This window comes from Dermochelys coriacea, chromosome 14, assembly GCF_009764565.3.
Source record: "Dermochelys coriacea isolate rDerCor1 chromosome 14, rDerCor1.pri.v4, whole genome shotgun sequence".
NCBI classification, from domain to species: Eukaryota; Metazoa; Chordata; order Testudines; family Dermochelyidae; genus Dermochelys; species Dermochelys coriacea.
In genome coordinates, this window is record NC_050081.1 from 38,364,211 (window position 1) to 38,380,127 (window position 15,917).

Consider the following 15,917-nt stretch of genomic DNA (forward strand, 5'->3'; position numbering starts at 1 on the left):
CCTGCAGCCGGGGAGCAGCCAGAGGCGAGACACGTGGGGCCGGGAGCAGCTGCTGGGACGCAGGTAGGGGCGGGGGCTGGTGCCTCCTGCCCCCCATCCCCCCTTCCTAGCCCCCCACTGCCCCATAGAACCCCGCCCCCCAGCCCTGACACCCCCTGCCCCATAGACCCTCCCAGCCCCCCACCTCCCCGTCCTAATCCCCACAACCACCCCCAGCCCCCCCCACTACCCCTCCCCTGCCCCACAGCCCTGACACCCCCTGCACCCTAGAGCCTCCCAGCCCCCCACACTCATCCTCCTCTCCCCTTCCCCCCAGCCCTGACACCCCCTGCCCCATAAACCCTCCCAGCCGCCCACCTCTCGTCCTAATCCCCACAACCACCCCCAGCCCCCCACACTACCCTCCCCTGCCCCACAGCCCTGACACTCCCTAGAGCCTTCCAGCCCCCCACCTCCCCGTCCTAGTCCCCTCCCCGCCCCAACCACACCCCGCCCCTCCTATAGCCATTCTATCATCACTCCCGCCCCACCGCACCCAGCCCTGACACCCCTGCCCCATAGACCCTCCCAGTCCCCCACCTCCCCATCCTAATCCCCACAACCACCCCCACCCCCGCACACTACCCCTCCCCTTCCTTGCCTCCCAGCCCTGACACCCCTGCCCCCTAGAGCCTCCCAGCCCCCCCGCCCCAACCACACCCCGCCCCTTCTATTCCATTCTATCATCATCCCTCCGCCCCACAGCACCCAGCCCTGACACCCCCTGCCCCATGAGCCTCCCAGCCTCCCACCTTCCTGGCCTAACACCTCCTCCCTCCCCAGCCCCTCCTGTCCCCCCAAAATGAACTTGACGGTACTGTTTCCCCCACCCACACCTTTCAGTTGCATCCGCTGTTCATACCCCCATCTGCCCCCCTCTGAGCTGCCTGGGGTCCATCCTGTGGTGGGCAGTGATGGGCTGGGTACCTAGGGTCATTGGCTGGGGCTGGGGGGGGTTACTTGGATCGCCCCTCCCCCAGTGGAAGCTCCCTTGGCCCTGCCCCAGGGAGGCGGGTCTGGGTGCTGGGATTGCATCAGCCCCGCCGGTGACAGAGCCCAGCACCGGGGCAGGTGGGAGCCGGCACCCCCTAGAGGGGACAGGCCCCGTGCCCCATCCCTGCCCCCCGAGCCAGCCGGTCCCCTGCCCTTGGGTGGATGGGACCCGGCGCCCCCTGCAGGGCAAAGGCCCCTTGTCTTACCAACTCTGTCTCTCCGTCCCCAGGTCTGTCTTGGGGGTGCCCAGCCCTCGCCATGCCCACCCTGTATCTCTCCCCGCACCCGGACAATTCCAGAACCACCGGTGCTGATCGCAGCCCGCTATGCCGCGACGCTGCCCGAGGTGGTGGAGCTGCCGGAGCAGGGGCTCCCCCTGCAGCCCCCTGCCTCCTGCCCCCTGGCCAAGCTGCCGGCTTTGGAGAGCCGGCTGGGGTCTGGTCTCGGGCCCGGCCGCGGTGGCTCATCTCCTGTCCCCGGAGCGGCTGATGGGGCAGGGGCCAGCGGGGGGCGCTCTGGTGCGCAGTGGGTGAGCTACGCTGAAGGGGAGATTGCCCCTGCTGCATGCGCCCACCTTCTCGTTCCTGGGTCTGGCGGAGCAGAGCAAGCAGGTGAGACCGCCTGGACACTTGGGTTCCCAGGGTGGGGAGTGGGGTCTATTGGTTAGAACACGGGGTGGTGGGTGGGTGGGGTGGGAGCCTGGACTCCTGGGTCCCGTGTTTGTTGCATTACCCGGCGGGTCTCTCTCTGCCTTCCCAGGTGGTGGAGCGGGCGCTGGCCGAGCTGCGCCGGGCGCTGGCCGTGCTGGACGGCACCTGAAACTGCGCACGTACCTGGTGGATGAGGCTGTGACGCTGGCAGATGTGACTGTGGCCTGTGCCCTGCTGCTGCCTTACAAATATGTGGGTGCCCCAGCTCCCTCTGGCCCCGCTCCCCACGACCCACTCTCCCAGCTGCTGGGTGGGGGCGGGGGTGCGTCAGGGGAAGGGTGGGAAATGGGTGGGGGGGGACTGAGAAGGCAAGATACCCCCACTCTCTCCCCCACACACTGGGGAGCAGGGATCGGGTGGGGCGGCCATTCGGACATCTTGGGGGTGGGGGGCACTTGGCACAGTCTGTGTGGTACTGGAAGGTCAGTTTCGGTTGGGAATCTGTATTCTTTCCACCCTGCCACCCCCCTGACCTTTATGGCCAATAATAGTGTCTCCCTTCTCCAATTTCAATATGGTATTTTCTACCCCCCCTCAATTCCATGACGGTATTGCCTGATATTCCCTTTCCCCCTCTATTCTGGTAATGGTCTCTCTTTCCCCTCCCCATTCCAGTAAATGCTATTGCTGATGTGGTCTGCCTCCTCCAATTCCAAAACTGGTATTTCCTCCCCCCTCAATTCCATAATGGTATTTCCTGATATTGTCACCCCCCCACTCAATAATGGTATCTTCCCCCTCCCCCATTCTGGTAATCATTCTGATTCTTTTATATTCCTCCACCCTGGAATAATATTGGTATCTCCTAATTTCCCTCCCCACCCCTGTTTCAATAGTGGTATCTCCTTGCCCCCCCATACTGATGATGGTTCCCTCCCCCCAATCTTTCATGGTCTTTTCCCAGGTGCTGGACCCCCCCAGCCGGGCTCCTTACCCCAACGTCCTGCGCTGGTTCCTGACTGCATCAACCAGCCCCAATTTCAGGCCGTGCTTGGGCCGGTGAAGCTGTGTGAGCAGCGCATGGCGGGTGATGCCCCCAACGCAGAACCAGGGTAAGTGACACCCTCAACAGCTGCCCAGAGCACCCCCTTCTAAGCCTCCTCCTCCTGCAATGCCCCTGCTGCATTGGCTTCATGGTAGCCTGCGAACTCCTGCTCCTGGATATTACAGAGGGGATACTGGGCTGGATTGACCCAAAGGCTCAGATTCATTCGTGGCGTGGTGGGGGATGCCAGCCTGGATGGGCCTATGGGTCTGATTGGGGGGCAGGACTGGGGTGGGGGGTACCGGCTTGGATGAGCCCATTGATCTGATCTGGGTGGCCAGGGATAGGGGAGAATGGGGGGGATATCTGGCTGGCTTGACCCACGGGTCAGATCATGGTGGCAGGCATAGGATACTGTGCTATATGGTCTCATGGGTCCAATCCAGCCTGATTTCTTCCCCCCCCCCACCCAGAGCATGTGGGGCCTGCAGAGAAGGGGATCAGCAGTGGGGTCAGTCCCTGGCCCTGGGGAGGCCCCCGTCAAGAATGCCTCTCAGCTGAAGAAGAGGGCTAAGAAGAAAGAGAAGCTGGAGAAATTCCAACAGAAGAAGGAGAAAAGCCAACAGCAGCAGGGGGAGGTGAGAGAAATGCGGCCAGCTCTGGGAACGCTGCCTGGGGATGGCCCGCCCGGTACTGAGATGCAGCCAGCTCGGGGCGGGGCAGCTGGGCCAGCTGTGTGGAACGCCGCACGAGAGTTTGGGAGTGGGCAGGGACCGTGTAGCCGTTTTGAAATCACAGGCTACGTTTTAGCAAGGACACAAGCGAGTCAGCCGAGCTGGGGCCTGGCCAGGACACCGAGGTTCCCACCCCAACTCTTCCGGGGGAGAAGTAGAAGGGTTCTGTGGTGAGGATGCTGGCGCCCCCTGCTGCCCCTCACCTCTCTCCCTGCAGCACAGCGCCCCCGGTGGCGAAGGGCAGTATTACGCCTCCTTTCTCTTTTCTCCTTTCCCCACAATCCATCCTGCGGGCCAGAAAAAGGTAAAAACTGAGAAGAAAGAGAAGAGAGACCCCGGGTTCTGACCTACGACGCCCCCACATGCCCAGGGAGAAAAAAGGTACTGGGGGCAGGGGGAAGGCATTCCGGCTGTGATTCAGGGGGGAGGAGGGGCTGCTCAGCACCAGGGCCCCCACCTGAGCCGGGCCCCCCACAGCAAAGGGAGGTTGGTGCTGGTCTCAGCCAGTGGGTTGGAGGATGCTGCCAATAGTGGGTTGTTGGATGGATGGTTGGGTTGTTGGGATGGATAGTGAGGGCTTGGTTGGTTTGGGGGTGGGTTATTGGGGGGGATGGATGGGGGGTTGGTTGGTTCGGGGGTGGCAGAGTTGTTGGGGGAGTGGTTGGTTCGGGGGGTGGGTGGATGATTGGGGAATGGATTGTGAGAGGTTGGTTGGTTCGGGGGGTGGGGGGATGGTTGGGGGGATGGATTGTGAGGGGTTGGTTGGTTTGAGGATGGGTTGTTGGGGGGATGATTGTGAGGGGTTGGTTGGTTTGGGGGTGCAGGGTTGTTGGGGGGAGGTTGGGTTGTTGAGGGAGTGGGTTGGTTTGGGGGGTGGGGGGATGGATGTGAGGGGTTGGTTGGTTTGAGGATGGGTTGTTGGGGGGATGGATTTTGAGGGGTTGGTTGGTTGAGGGGTGGGTGGGTTATTGGATGGATGGTTGGGTTGTTGGGGGGATGGGTTGGGGGGCTGGTTGGTTCGGGGGTAGACAAACGGCCAGACTGACAGATCTGCTTTAGAAATCTGGGGAAGTCTCCCTGCCGAACTTTCGGGCCCTGGATCCGGGTTGGCTGATGACGAAGGCTGGCGATGCCTGGCTGGTAACGGGGACAGAGTGTGCTGTTCATCGGCCAATCGCTGCTATGCTATGGGCCCCTCCTTCCCAGTGTGTGTGGGGGGGTCAGGATACTGGGGGGTCCCTGCTCAGGGCTCTCTCTCCTTCCCCCGCAGACGTGAGCGGACCCATGCCCGACGCCTTACAGCCCGCAGTACGTGAGGCGGCCTGGTACCCGTGGTGGGAAAGCCAGGGCTTCTTCAAAACGAGTAAGGGGTGAGTGGGCCCCAGTCGGGGGCCGAGCCTGGAATCATATGCCCTCCAGATAACAGGAATCGCCCTGTGGGTGGGAGCAGTAGGGGGAATAAGACACCATGGTGGGGTGGTTCTGGGTGAGCCAGCAGGGGTTTAGCCAGCCGTGTGGGGTTATTTTCGGGTGCCGCCGAACCAGGACCAGCCTTGGCCCCCGAGAACTCAGCACTGGGGGCTCCGGCCACCCAGCCTCATGTGCTCACGGAGACTCTCCCTTCGGGGGTGGTGTGGGGGTTCTGACACACAGTCTGGGCTCTTCTGACTCGCCCCTGCTTCCCCCGCCCGCCAGCGGCGCAGCGCGTCTCGGAGCAGAAACCCCAAAGGGCTCTTCATGATGTGCATCCCGCCCCCCCAACGTCACTGGCTCTCTGCACCTGGGCCACGCGCTCACCAACGCCATCCCAGGACGCCCTGACCCGCTGGTGAGACACCCCCCACGCCCGTCCTGCAGCCCCAGGCCCCCCCAGCTCTGCCCGTGCCCCTCATGCCCACCTACAAGCCCCCGCACAGTCCAGGCCCTGGGCTCCCCCGAGCTCTGCCAGTGCCCTCACTCCCAGCCCCCCCCAGCTCTGCGGTGCCCTCACTCCCGTCCCGCAGCCCCTGGGGCTCCCCCCCCAGCTTCTGCCGGTTGCCCCTCACTCCCGACCTGCAGCCCCCAGGTCCCCCCCATCTCTGCCGGTTCCATCATGCCCACCCTACAGCCCCCGCCAGTCCAGCCCTGGGCTCCCCCGAGCTCTGCCAGTTCCCCTCACTCCACCCCTCTAGCCCCCCTCAGCTCTGCCCGTGCCCCTCACTCCCGTCCTGCAGCCCCTGGGGCTCCCCCTCCAGCTCTGCCGATGCCCCTCACTCCCAATCTGCAGCCCCCAGGCCCCCCCATCTCGCTGGTTCCCCTCATGCCCACCCCACAGCCCCCCCGCCAGTCCCAGCACTGGGCTCCCTGAGCTCTGCCAATGCCCCTCACTCCTGCCCCTCAGCCCCTGGGGCTCCCCCCGATCTCTGCGGTTCCCATCACTCCTGCCCCGCAAGCCCCTGGGGCTCCCCCCCACAGCTCTGCCAGTGCGCCTCATGCCCCACCCCACAACCCCCTGACAGTCCAGCCCTGGGCTCCCCTGAGCTCTGCCAGTGCCACTCACCCTGGCTGTGGGGTCCGCAGGCACCGGAATGCGCGGCGAGACGACGCTGTGGAACCCTGGGCTGCGACCCATGCCGGCATCGCCACGCAGGTGGTGGTGGAGAAGAAGCTGTGGCGGGAGCGGGGACAGACACGGCACGACCCTGGGCCGGGAGGCGTTCCTCCGCGAGGTCTGGAAATGGAAGAACGAGGTGAGTGCCGGGATTGGGGCGTCCCTCCTCCCCCCAACAGCACAGCCCCCCCTAGCGCCGCCCTGACTCTCCCTCTGTCCCCCACAGGAAAGGGCGACAGGATCTACCATCAGCTCAAGAAGCTCGGATCGTCCATGGACTGGGATAGAGCCTGCTTCCCCATGACCCAGTACGTCTGCCTGGTGCCCTGCTGGCCCCAGAGACTGGTGGATCGGGGGGCAGGAATGGGGAGCCAGCTCCCTCTTGGCCCAGGGACTGGTGGCTCAGGGGGGGGGAAGGGGCACGGGGCCTGGCCCTTCTAGGGGGAAATGGCTCCCCTCCGGCCCCAGGGATTGGCTGGCTCAGGGGGGCAGGGAATGGGGTGCCGGCTCCCCTCGGCCCAGGGATTGGCTGGCTCAGGGGGGCAGGGAATGGGGGTGCCGGCTCCCTCCAGCCCCAGGGACTGGTGGCTCACGGGGGCCGGGAATGGGGCACAGGTCCTTCCCCTCTAGGGGGTGCCGGCTCCCATCACGGCCCCCAGGGGGTTGGGGTAGTGGGACCCAGGAGTTGTGTCCTTAGGGGGTGCTGGCTCCCCTCTGGCCCCGGAGTGGTTCACGCAGCTCCTATCCCCTCCCATGGCCTCTCCTCAGTTCTGTCCTATGCAGTGGCGTGCCCCCCACCTCCAGTGCGGGGAACATCCCATGATCCCCATCCCGGGGGGTCAGAGATCACACTGGGTCCGTGTGGGTTGGAGCCAGCCCCGTGGGAACTTGCCTCTGTGCACAGGAGAATCTCCCTCCACGTGGTAGCAGTGCGGGGCACAGGACACTGGGATATCTGGTCTGACATCTCTCTGGCCGGGGCAGGGATCTCACCTCTCCTCTCGCTCCTCCACAGAAACTGTCCTGTGCTGTCCAGGAAGCCTTTGTCCGGCTGCACGAGGAGGGCGTGATCTACCGCAGCAAACGGCCTGGTCAACTGGTCCTGCACCCTGCACTCTGCCATCTCCGACATCGAGGTGGGGGGGGGAGCTGGGGTTGGGGCTCTGAGCTGGGGGGGCAGGGTCCAGCTAGAGGGGCTTGCGGAAGTTCGGTGACGTCTCGGCTTTGCCCCCCCCCAGGTGGATAAGAAGGAGCTGTCCGGTCGGACCCTCCTGCCCGTCCCAGGGGTACAAGGACAAGGTGGAATTGGGGTGCTGGTGTCATCGCCTACAGCTCGAGGACTCAGGTAGGGCCAGGGAGGGGGACGGGGGCAGGGAACAAGACACGGGCCTTTTCCCTCTGTGGGGCGCCACCTCTGATCAGGCCCCAGGGCGGGGACTGGCTGGCTCAGGGGGCAGGGAATAGGGCATGGGGTCTGTCCCCTGTAGGGGCGCCGGCTCTGATCCGGGGCGGAAGGGGACAGGTAATGGGGCACGGGGCCTGTCCCCTGTAGGGGGCGCCGGTTCTGATCCAGGGCGGGGGCAGGAAAGGGACACGGGGCCTGTCCCCTGTAGGGGGGCGCCGGTTCTGATCCAGGGCAGGGGGCAGAGAATGGGGCATGGGGTCTGTCCCCTGTAGGGGCGCCGGCCTCTGATCCGGGGGTGGTGGGGGGGGCAGGTAATGGGGCACGGGCCTGTCCCCTGTAGGGGGGTGCCAGTTCTGATCCGGGGGGGCTGGCTCGGGGGGAGTCTCACCGTCTGACTCTCTCCCCACAGACGAGGAGGTTGTTTGTGGCGACGACTCGGGTGGAGACCATGCTGGGGGACACGGCGGTGGCGGTGCATCCGCAGGACCCCCGCTACCAGGTACCTGCCCTGGGTGGGCCAAGTGTGAGCTTGGGGAGGGAGGGGGTTGCTGGGTGACCCCTGGGGGAGTCTGGTTTTGGGGTCCCCCATGTGACCCCCCTCTTCTCCTCCCTGTTCCAGCATCTCCATGGGAAGCGTGTCCTGCACCCCTTCACCGGGCAGTGCATGCCCATCGTCTGCGACGACTTCGTGGACATGGGCTTCGGGACAGGTACGTAGGGGCGGGGCCTAGGGCAGGGGCGGGGCCTGGAGGAGAGGTGGGAATGTGGGAGAGGCGAGGGGAGGGACAGGGAAACAGAGGCGGGACCTAATGGGGGGGGCCTGACAGAGAGGAGCAATGGGCCCAGGCCCTAGCGAATGAGGATGGGGCCTAGGGAGGTGTGATGTGAAACGCAGAAGGGGCCCCGCCAAGGGAAGTGAAGGGGGGCGGGGCCTAGATTCTGACGGGGTGTGTGTGGAGTGAATATGGGGCTGGGGCAGGTCCCAGGGTTGTGGGAAGGGCCTCAGGGAGGTCAGTGCCTGGGGAGTGGAGTGAGGCTGGGGGTGAAAGGGGAGGGGCCCCTGGGCTGCAACGGATTGCCAGGTGTGTCTGACACCTGCCCCCCCTTCTCCCCCCAGGCGCAGTGAAGATCACTCCGGCCCATGACCACAACGACTACGAGGTGGGGGCAGCGCCATGGCCTGGACTATGTCACCATCATCGACGACAGCGGCTCCCTCATCAATGTGCCCCCCCCCTTCCTGGTATGGGGGGGACCAGCGGGCTTGTGGGGGTGTGGATACTGAGCTGGATGGGCCCAGGGGTCGGACTGGTGGTGCCAGCAGCGGGGCATCAAACTTGGGCAGGGGGCAGGGATTCCTAGGTCTGGTCTAGGGCAGGAAATACCCGACTGGATGGGTTCCCAGGGATCTTATCCGTGGTGGTAGCAGTGGGATACCTGGCTGACAGGCCCCAGGGATCTGACCATCCTTGCTCCCCCCGCAGGGTATGAAGCGGTTTGAGGCCCGGGGGGCTGTGCTGGAGGCCCTGAAGCAGAAGGGGCTGTTCAAGGAAGTCAGGACAACCCCATGGTGGTGCCGGTGTGCAGGTGAAGGGGGACTCTTTGATGGGGTGGAGGGATATCCTCATAGGAAGGCGGCAGTTAGAGTGGCACTTGCTGAGGGAGGTGGAGGGGTATCTATGAAGGGGGGGTGATTTGCCAGTGGGAGGGATAGATGTGTGAAGAAGTGGGGGACTATTTTGAGGGGTGGAAGGATATGCATGGGGTGGGCTGATGGCTAGGGGGATGTGTTTGAGTGCAGAGGGGGATGGGGTGTGGCAGGATACAGGGAGTCGGGGTGCAAGGGAGGGTCTCTTGGGGCGGGGGGATATCTGCATCAGGAAGGATGTGGGGGGATGAGTATCTGAGGGCTGCTCTCAGTGGCGGAGGGATACGTGTGCAGAAGGGGAGGACACTGAGGAGGGTATCTGGGAGGGGGAACTTTTGTGAGGGGGTGGAGGGATATCGGCCCGTGGGTGGGCAGGGACTCTGAGGGGGTGGAGGGATATCGGTATGTGGGCGGGCAGGGGAGATTCTGGGAGGCACGAAGGAATATTGGCGTGGGGAGGGTGGAGGGATATCGGCCCGTGAGGCCGGAAGGAGAACTCTTTGTGAGGGGGCAGAGGGATATCAGTGAGGGAGACTCTGGGGGGGCACGGAGAGGGATATCGGGGCAGGGTCACTTTTACAGGTGAAGGATATCGGTGCGCCGTTAGGCCCCTGAGTGCGGCGGGCTCCTGAGGGGTATGGGGGGCACCGGAAGGCTGCCCGGGAGGGAAGCGATGGGCTGGCGGTAAGGACACAGGGACTATTGTCACCCCCCCCAGCCGCTCGAAGGATGTGGTGGAGCCGCTGCTGAAGCCGCAGTGGTACGTGCGCTGCGAGGGGCTAGCCCGGGGGGCGGCCGACGCTGTGCGCCGCGGGGACCTGCGCATCCTGCCCCCCTTCCACTGCAAGACCTGGTTCCAGTGGATGGACAACATCAGGTGAGGCCCTGGGGGCGCTCCCTCCGCTCCAGCAGCGATAGCAGGGCCTTTATTCACCTCCAGAGCTGGGTCCAGTGGGTGGACTTCAGATGAAACACCCAGGACTAGGACACTCTCCCCCTCCCCCCTTTTAGCTGCTTTCAGCCTGCTGAGCTCTAGGGAGCTCTCCCTCCTCTGCAGCAGCGGTAGTAGGGCTTTTATCCACCTATTTATTACAGCTCTCCATGTTGGTGCAGCTGGAACCTGCCGCTTCCCCCCGACCCCTGCAGGCCCTGCCTCCCGGCTGTGGTACAGCAGCGGTAGTAGATCTTTTATCCGCCCTGCCCTGCCATGAAGAGGCAGTAATATCCCAGGTGATATCTGAGGCGCTTTTCTCCCCCAGGGACTGGTGCATCTCCCGGCAGCTGTGGTGGGGCCACCGCATCCCGGCCTACTTCGTCACTGTCGACGATCCCTCAGTGCCCCCCGGAGAGGTGAGGGGGCCAGAAACCCAGGAAATAGCTGGGGAGGGGGGTGCAAATCTGTGTCAGTGCCAACCCCAAAGCCATGGATGTGGGGCAGTATTTGGGGGCAGCAGGAGGAAACAAACTGACACTAGGGAATTCGGCTTTGATTCACGTTACCCTGTGGAACTCACTGCAACAGGATTTTGTAACAGGGAAACGGGGCTGGATAGAGCCCTGGGTCTGAGCCAGGAGGGGCAGGACGCCGGAGAAGATGGACCCAGGGGTCTGAGCCAGGGAGGAGGGCGGGACGCCAGGGTCGACGGGCCCGTGTGTCTGACATCTGGTAATCCCCCTCCCAGGACATGGACGGCAGATACTGGGTGAGCGGGCGGAGCGAAGAGGAGGCCAAGGACAAAGCGGCCAAGGCCTTTGGGGTGACCCCGGACAAGATCTCACTGCGGCAAGGTATGGCCAGGGGGGTCCTGCGGCTGAGGGTCGGGAGTGAGGGGCACCTGCTTTTAGAACAGCGCCCCCTGCTGGTTGCCGGGCGTGCACCGTCGGCTCCTGTACTGACATCCGTCCGTCCATCTCTCCCTGTCACTCGTTCCCAGACGACGACGTCCTGGACACCTGGTTCTCCTCCGGCCTCTTCCCGTTCTCCATCTTCGGCTGGCCCAACGCTGTGAGTCTGAGACGCGGGGACGGGACCCAGGCGTCCGGGATGGCAGCACAGGGCTCTCACCCCTCGGAGGGACTGGGGGGTGGGAAATGGGACCCAGGAGTCCGGAACAGCAACACAGCGCACTCATCCCTGGGGGGACCGGAGACCGGGCTAGGGAATGGGACCCAGGCATCCAGCTCTGTCCCGTCACCATCTGTCTGTCTGTCCTGGCAGAGCGAAGACCTGCAGGTTTTCTACCCGGGGACGCTGCTGGAGACGGGCCACGACATCCTCTTCTTCTGGGTGGCACGTATGGTCATGCTGGGGCTCAAGCTGACGGGCAAGCTGCCCTTCCGCGAGGTGAGAGCAGGGCTGGCGGCCCCCCCCCGCCAGCACAGCCTCCCCCCAGCCCCGCCCTGGGGCCTCAGGGCAACCCTGACCCCGCCTCACCCGGCTGCATTTCAGGTTACCTTCACGCTGTCGTCCGCGACGCCCACGGAAGGAAAATGAGCAAGTCGTTAGGCAACGTCATCGACCCGCTGGATGTGATCAGCGGGATCACGCTGGAGGTAACCACTGAGGGGGGACATCTGGCCCGCCCAACCCATCCTCCCAGATATTACCGAACCCCTTCCCCTGCCATGTAGCCCAACAGCCGACTGGATCAGCAGGGGACTCCCTGCCTGTGCCTAAGGCGGGGTTAGCCAGAAGACGTCTATCAGTAGGTTTCAGAGTTAACGACCTGTGCCGATTCCTGGGGCGGTGCATGGCTCTCCGGGCAATGGGATCAGGCTCTGGGCAGCTGGGCCCATCTCCCCGGTCGGCGCCGTCCTGAGCCGTGTCTCTTCTCCCCCTGCAGGGTTTGCACGCACAGCTCCTGCAGAGCAACCTGGAGCCAGCCGAGGTGGAGCGAGCCAGGCAGGGCCAGGTGAGGAGCTTGGGGGGGAAGCGGTGACCCGTGGGGGGCAGGGAGGGGGGATGACGGGGTTGGCTGGGAGTTGATCCCACTCTTCCCTCCCCGCCTTCCCCAGAAAAGCGATTACCCCGCCGGGATCCCTGAGTGCGGCACGGATGCCCTGCGCTTTGCCCTCTGCGCGTACACCTCTCAGGGTGAGTTCCCGGCTTCCCCCGTGAGCCCTTGCCCTTGGCTGGGCTGGCCCACTGCTCCCAGCCCCCGCAGCTCCCCGGCCCCTTGGCTGATCTGGGCTGGGTTTGCCCCAGCCAGCCCCTTCTGCGCCGCTCTGGGACCCTTTGACACCCTTGGGGGAGCTGTGCAACGTACACGGGGAAACTGAGGCACGCCCAGTTCCCATAAAAACACATCAGAAATTCCCTCTTGGTCTCTGGCTTCGTCTCCCTGTGGGCACCGGTATCTCCACGGCGCCGCCCTGACCCCAGCCGCCTGCCCTCTTCGTTCTCTGGCTCGGGGCCGGCTGGGGGCTGGCCAGCGAGGTTCCCATTGCCATGGGTCGGTTTCAGCGAGCCCTTTTAGCTCCCTATTTGCACCACCCCAGAGATGTATGCCCTGCCCTGCCTTGCCTTCTTAACTCTTTCCATGCTGAGCCCTAGGGAAACCGAGGCACACATCAGCCTCATGAAAACACAACCCAAATTCCCACTTTGTCCCCCCCCCCGTTTGCCTCGACTGCCAGGCCGCGACATCAACCTGGACGTGAACCGCATCCTGGGCTACCGGCACTTCTGTAACAAGCTCTGGAACGCCACCAAATTCGCCGTCCGTGCCCTGGGGCCCGGGTTCCAGCCCCCGCTGGGACCGGAGGTGAGAGGGACCACGGCCACGGTTGCCACCTGCCGAGGCCCCCCACCGCCCCGCTCTCTGCTGCCCTGGGTCAATGTGGCCAGCCTGACTGCTGGGAGAGCCCCCCACTGCCCCGCTGGCGCCGTCCTCCCCGCTCACGGGCATCTCTCCTCCCGGCTCTAGCCCGGCGGCGCCGAGAGCCTGATCGACCGCTGGATCCTGAGCCGGCTCAGCTGGCGTGGAGCTGAGCGACGCCGGGTTCCGGGCACTACGACTTCCCGGCCGTCACCACGGCCCGTCTACAACTTCTGCTCTACGAGCTCTGCGACGTCTACCTGGTAAGGGGGGGTCCTCAGGGGGGCTGGCCTTAGGCACAGGGCTGGCTGGGGGTGGGGCGGGGGAGATGGGACCACAGGGTTTTCACGCCCAGGGACACCAGGTCCGGGCTGGCTGGGGGCGGTGGGGGAGATGGGACACGGGGCTTCCCCCCCCCGGTACGCTGGCTTGGGGGGCGGGAATGGGGCTTTTCCCCCACAGGGATGCCAGCTTGTGGCTGGCTGGGGGTTGGGGGGGAACGGGGCATAGGGCTTCCACACACACACACACACACACCCCCACCCCCCAGGGCAGGGAATGGGGTGGCTCTGGGAGATGGGGCCTGTCTCCCCTAGGGGCGCCGGCGCTGACCTGCCCCCCTCCCCCCAGGAGTGCCTGAAGCCCGTGTTCGCAGAGGGGGAGGTGGCTACGGTGATGGCTGCCCGCTGCACCCTCTACACCTGCCTGGACGCCGGCCTGCGGCTCCTCTCCCCCTTCATGCCCTTCGTCAGCGAGGAGCTTTTCCAGCGCCTGCCCGCCGCGGCCCCCACGTCCCCCCCAGCATCTGTGTCACCCCCTACCCCAGCACGAGCAGGTAACCGGCGGGGTGGGAGTGAGGGGCACCGACAGCTGGGCGGGGGGATGACCCAGGGGCTGCGGGTCGGGAGTGAGGGGCACCGGCAGAGCTGGGGTGGGGGGATCCAGGGGCTGCGGTCGGGAGTGAGAGGCACCGTTAACCCTTTCCTCTCTGCTCCAGTTCTGCTGGCGGGACCGGGGGCTGGAGGGCACGGTGGAGTTCTCGCTGGGCATCGTCCGCGCCGTGCGCTCCCTGCGGGCCGCCTACAACCTCACCCGGACCAGAGCGACTGTGGGTATCCGCCGGGGAGGGGAGATTCCCCCCCCACAAAAACCCTGACCTCTGACCCCTTCTCCCCAGCACCTCTGACCTCTCTCCCAACGCGCCCCCCCCCCTCCAGGTTTCCTGCAGTGCCTGGACTCGGGCGCGGCCGATGCCGCCGGCCGCTGCTCCACCTACATCCGCAGCCTCTCCTGCTCCGGCCTGGTGCGGGTGCTGGGCCCGGGTGAAGTGCCCCCCGCTGGCTGCGCCGTGGCTGTGGCCTCCGACAAGTGCACCGTCCACCTGCTGCTCAAGGTGAGGGGCTGGAGACTGGGACGGGGATTGGACCCGGGCGGCCCTGCCGGGGGCTCTGCCCTAGATGACCAGAGCAGTGAGCAGGACCGGGTGGCCCTGCGGGGGGGCTCTGCCCTAGACGACCAGAGCAATGAGCGGGACCCGGGTGGCCCTGCGGGGGGCTCTCCCCTAGACGACCAGAGCAGTGAGCGGGGTCCGGGCAGCCCTGCGGGGGACTCTCCCCAGAGGACCAGAGCAGTGAGTGGGACCCAGGCGTCCGGGTGGCCCTGTGGGGGGCTCTCCCCTAGACGACCAGAGCAGTGAGCGGGACCCAGGTATCCGGGGGGCTCTCCCCAGAGGACCAGAGCCAGTGAGCGGGACCCCAGCGTCCGGGCGGCCCTGCGGGGGGCTCTCCCCAGAGGACCGGAGCCAGTGAGCGGGACCCCGGCGTCCGGGCGGCCCCGAGGGGGCTCTCCTCAGAGTACCGGAGCCAGCGAGCAGGACCCTGGCGTCCGGAGGGCTCTCCCCAGAGGACCGGAGCCAACGAGCGGGACCCCAGCCTCTGGGCGGCTGACGGGCAGGGCGTTGTGCCCCCCCAGGGTCTGATCGACGTGGAGAAGGAGATCTCCAAGCTGGCCGGGAAGCAGGGCGAGCTGCAGAAGCAGATCGAGCGGCTGCGGGAGAGGATGGAAACCCCCGATTACGGCACCAAGGTGCCCCCCAAGGTTCAGGAGGCCGATGCTGCCAAGGTACCCGGCGGCCCCCCTGATGCAGACTCCCACCCCCATGCTTCAGGGCCAGGCCCCCCTGCTGGGGTCAGGAAGGGACGTTCCATCTCGGGGCGCTAGGAGGCGCTGTGAGTGGGGGAGGCTGTGCGGGGGGGGGGGACAAGGCTGGGAAGGGGAAGGCAGGGGTTGCTAGGGGGACTAGGGAGCAGGGGACGCTGTGTTATCGGGGTGCTGGGCAGGGGTTGCTGGGGGAGGCGCTGGGTTATGGGGGGCCCCACCCCACCCCTCACGCCCGCTGCGTGTCCCCCACAGCTGCAGCAGAGCCGGACCGAGCTGCAGAAGGTGACGGAGGCGGTGGAGACTTTCCAGAGGATGATCTGAGACGGATGGACCCCGCGGCTCCTCCCCACCTGCTGGGGGTCTGCCCCATGGCTGGCTCAACCTCCCCCCTTCTCCCCCCGCTCTCTGATTTTTTTCCATCCCATCCCCCGCTGAATCTATTATTTTTGGAGATATTAAACTATTTTGCTGATTTAGAAAAACCCGGGTCTTGTTTGGGGGGTGGGGGCTTGCGGGGCGCCGGGGCGGGATGATGGTCACCCAGAGGCGTGGGGCGGGCTGGCAGCTGGAGCTGAGTGCGGGTCTCTCCCCAGAGGTCCCTCCGCCACTAACAGTAGGTGGGCCTTTATCCTGTCTTGACGTGGGGCACTGTATCTGTGTCCCCCCGCCCCCCAGCGGCAGGGTATTCGGGCCCCAAAGGGGGCAGGGGCCATTGAGATCTCGGGGGGGGGGAGGTGAACCGAGGGGGAAGGATGTGGGGTTTAGGGGGAGCGAGGCGAGACCCCGGCCAGCCCCCCCCCGCCCCTCAGCTGTAGGGCTGGGTCGCTGGTGCCCC

At 65.5% G+C, this 15,917-nt stretch overlaps 1 protein-coding gene across 1 annotated transcript; it reads left to right on the plus strand.

Annotated features, from left to right (window-relative positions):
* The first annotated feature begins 1,290 nt into the window (after window positions 1-1,290).
* Window positions 1,291-15,564, plus strand: VARS1 (valyl-tRNA synthetase 1). Its single transcript, XM_043497163.1, is given in 51 exon segments — window positions 1,291-1,334; window positions 1,336-1,467; window positions 1,469-1,551; window positions 1,554-1,602; window positions 1,604-1,643; window positions 1,792-1,840; window positions 1,843-1,934; window positions 2,647-2,698; window positions 2,701-2,783; window positions 3,174-3,365; window positions 3,760-3,799; window positions 3,802-3,841; window positions 4,730-4,831; window positions 4,953-4,973; window positions 5,180-5,213; window positions 5,215-5,268; window positions 5,270-5,289; window positions 6,021-6,027; window positions 6,029-6,061; window positions 6,064-6,141; window positions 6,143-6,194; window positions 6,278-6,363; window positions 7,067-7,138; window positions 7,140-7,187; window positions 7,290-7,334; window positions 7,336-7,396; window positions 7,866-7,879; window positions 7,881-7,955; window positions 8,076-8,166; window positions 8,574-8,620; window positions 8,622-8,699; window positions 8,941-9,010; window positions 9,013-9,043; window positions 9,823-9,981; window positions 10,364-10,454; window positions 10,787-10,892; window positions 11,039-11,109; window positions 11,323-11,450; window positions 11,555-11,657; window positions 11,948-12,016; window positions 12,120-12,198; window positions 12,741-12,868; window positions 13,031-13,080; window positions 13,082-13,115; window positions 13,117-13,185; window positions 13,553-13,697; window positions 13,700-13,754; window positions 13,916-14,034; window positions 14,140-14,315; window positions 14,894-15,043; window positions 15,335-15,564. Coding segments are annotated over 51 exon segments (3,816 nt in total). The 3' UTR covers window positions 15,404-15,564.
* The last annotated feature ends 353 nt before the right edge of the window (window positions 15,565-15,917 follow it).